The 3477-nt window shown below is 39.3% G+C and overlaps 1 protein-coding gene across 2 annotated transcripts in view; it reads right to left on the bottom strand.

The window, feature by feature from the left end:
* Positions 1-1804, bottom strand: part of LOC110033803 (cytochrome c biogenesis protein CCS1, chloroplastic-like) — a 21348-nt gene extending 19544 nt beyond the window's left edge. For both annotated transcript variants that reach the window (XM_020737906.1, XM_020737907.1), the window contains exon 1: positions 1258-1804. In XM_020737906.1, the coding sequence (XP_020593565.1) occupies positions 1258-1720 (463 nt within the window). In that variant the 5' untranslated portion in view covers positions 1721-1804. The remainder of the gene's footprint in view (positions 1-1257) is intronic.
* Between the last annotated feature and the right edge of the window lie 1673 nt (positions 1805-3477).

Here is a 3477-nt window from a genome sequence, read left to right as displayed (position 1 = left end):
ATCCCTCAAGATGTAATTAACCAAAGGGATACGTCTCATGAGGAGTTGCTCTTGACCCCAGAACGAACGCAAACATTTGATTCTCTAGTTGTGGGTTGCTTTCATAGGGTTTTCTTCAAGGATATGCTTCCATGCCATTTTGATCCGATCTCATTTCGGACTTACGTTTTAGAGCTATTGCGCGAAGGTTACCATAAGAAAGTTTTATACGTTCTTTTTAAAATTATTTGTCTATTTTTATCGTATTTTTCTTTCTTTCTGACTCCCCTAATCTTCGCATCATTTTCATAATTCAAAAGAGAATTTTGTTTGGAAAAGAGAATTCAAAGATGACGATAAGACAAGTTGATGACTACAAGATGCAAAAAAGAACGAAAACAATAATTTGATTCATTAACTAAATATTTTAATAACTACTTTTTGATTTTTCTAATATGGCACTCACATGGCTGAAACATCTAATCATTGATGACCATTGAAAACTTTCATTTTTCAATTTACACTTACCATGTATACTTGAGCGTAACATGGTGGTTGAGGGTTTAGTTTTTCACCATAATGTCAAGGGTTTAAACCACGCATATTGCCATTTAGGCTCAATTTTCCCAAAGAAAACAGTTATACACAATTATCAAACTAAATTGGGGGCCACAGTAAGAAATTATTTAAGCAATAAATCATACAAGCTTTGGGCATTTGAGTAGGAACATTTATGGGTGATAATGCACAAAAAGAGTTATGCAAAGTCCTTTATTCCTTTCTGCATGCTTCCTCAACTAGACATAAAACTCAAATATAAATTTGAGAATTATTTTACACCTATCTCCTTCAACTGATTGATCCCAAACGAGGCCTTAAACTAAATGGGATCAATTTTGTGTAGTTGAGGGACTAAAAATGGGATCAATTTAGTGGAAAGAGTCACATACATTAGTGTTCGCATCAAAGCAAAATGCTAAAGGTTTACAAAACAAGCAAATATTGACTCTATAATCCAATCAAATGAGGGAGAACTGTCAAGCATGTATGTTAGAACGAAACTGTGATCATGTTAAAAACAAATTACTTTCAGGCCTAGGGGCAGAACCAGATAATGTCTTTGATGGGGGGTGTTGAAAAATTAGGCTTCCTCTTAAACGAGCATAATAATATAAAAAATGGCTTGAGCACAGTATACTTGAGAAACACTTTGCACGTGACACTTCAAAAACCTCAAAAAAGAATAAAAATCTCTCTCATTGGTTTAGCTAAACAAACCCAGAGCCATTAGAGTCGCGATGGTGAACATCTCAGCAATAGCCAACGGAAGATTGGAGAGGGCAGACAATACTCTTTTCGGCAACTTCTTCATCAAGAACAACAAATTAAATCCGCCACCTTTGGGCTTTTTATTCTGGACTCTTCCACCTCCAACAATGCCGCCGCGGTCGCCTGATTGCTGCAGCGGAGCGTCGAAAAGGACAATCTTCTTCCTCCTCTTCGCATCAGGAAGAGCACTTCCCTTGTGGAATTCGGAGCTCCTCGGCTTAGATTCAACTCGGATTGCAAGACGCTGCCTTTGGATGAGAAAACGGGCATTGTAGAAAAGGGCAGAAGGACGTTTTATCGTTGGCTGGAGAAGAAGAGAGAAGAGCGATTCGGTGAATGGGGCATCTTTAAGGGGTTTTGCAGGGTTTATTGGAGGAAAAGACACGAGCAGCTGAAGAGTTGAGGAAGGCATACCTGGGTGGGTTAAGCTTCAGAGCCAATTAGGAGAGAGGAGAATATGTAGGAGAGAATGGCCTCAGACGAAGCAGTTGATGTGGATAAGCCTGAGAGGATGGAGCAGGGCAATTGACGTAAATAAAGAAAAACTATATTCATAATAATCAAAATCAATTTAATATATTTTAAGCAACATTCTCCACCAACTCGGAGAATCCGCAATTGAGATGGGCTGTTTGTTCATTGTACGTGTTTTTTCATATATTATTGAAGGGTGCAAGAAAGTTTGAGACATTAGGGTAATGAATTATCATTTTAGTTTCACACACAAATTTAACATATACTTAAAATTAAAAGTAAGCAATGAGTAATGACACTAAAAATTTGTATGTGGAAAACCCGAAAATGAAACAAACCAGAGGGACATGTCTTTTTCAAATAACTCACTAAATAGTTTTGCATACATGAGTCTACTCTTCTCTTGAATTAGAGAAAATGGAGTTACAGAAGTTATCATTGTAAATGTTGGAAAACCCGAAAATGAAACAAACCACAGGGACATGTCATGTTCAAATAACCCACTAAATAGTCTTGCATACATGAGTCTACTCTTCACTTAAATTGGAGAAAATGGAGTTACAGAAGTTATCATTGTAAATGTACAACAGTGGTTCGTCTATATTAGTTGTCATATAGTTATAATGAATGTAGTTCACGATGAAAGTAGTTTGCAAGACCGTGGTTACTTGTTATGGAGGCAGCAGCCTGTCATATATGTTGTTGACGGTGGTCATAGAATGTTGTTTACGGTGAAAGTAGGTTGCAAGTGATGTAGTTGGTTGTTATGGAGGCAGCAACCTGCCATATATGTTGTAAACAGTGCTCGTAGCGTCAGCTTGTCTTGTAGGTAGTAGTTGAAATCATGGTAGTGATTGGTTATGTGAGATGCAGATGGTTGTTTCAGAACTGTCAGCGTTGCAAAAGATATAAGCCACGTAGGTTGTACTTGATCACATGAGTTGTAGCGTGAGCTGCGATAATGTTTGTAAGTCGCAGGGGTCGGAGTTGAAAGCTGCACTAGCTATTAATCATGTGGGTCGTAGTGGCGATCTGTGATGACATTTGTAGGGCGCGGAGGATGGCGTTAGGAACTACACGAGCTATAAAGCATGTAAGTTATAGTTGGTTTCGTAGGTCGTAGTGGCAAGCTGGGATAATGTTGTAGGCCACGAGAGCAGGAGTCGGGAGTTGCAATAGATATGAACCACGTAGACCATAGTGTCGAGCAGTGATAATGACTGTAAGTCATGGGGGCTTAAGTCGAGAGCTGCACATGCTATGAATCACATAGGACGTAGTTGGTCATGTAGGTTGTAGTGGGCAACTATAACGACGTATGTAGGTCGCTGCGCCAGAGTTTGGAATTACACAAGCTATGAACCACGTAGATCGTAGTTAGTTATGTAGGTCATAATGAAGACATCCATAGACCTTCGGGGCCAGAGTTAAGAGCTGCATGAACTATGAACCCCTTAGGTCGTAATTGGTCACATAGATCGTAGTGGAAAGCTGTGATGAAACTCGTAAGCCGTGGAGGCTGGAGTTCAAAACTGCATGAGCTATGAACCGTAGGACATAGTGGCAAGCTATGATGAAACTCATTGGTTGTGAGGGCAAAAGTTGAAAGCTACACAAGCTATAAATCACATAGGCCATAGTTGGTTATATAGGTCATAGTGGCAACCTGTGACAAAGTTCATAGGACACGGGGGC

Source organism: Phalaenopsis equestris, unplaced genomic scaffold (genome assembly GCF_001263595.1).
Source record: "Phalaenopsis equestris unplaced genomic scaffold, ASM126359v1 Scaffold001299, whole genome shotgun sequence".
Classification (NCBI taxonomy): Eukaryota; Viridiplantae; Streptophyta; class Magnoliopsida; order Asparagales; family Orchidaceae; genus Phalaenopsis; species Phalaenopsis equestris.
The sequence above is the reverse complement of the archived record's forward strand: the minus strand, read 5'-3'. Positions and strand labels throughout refer to the sequence as shown.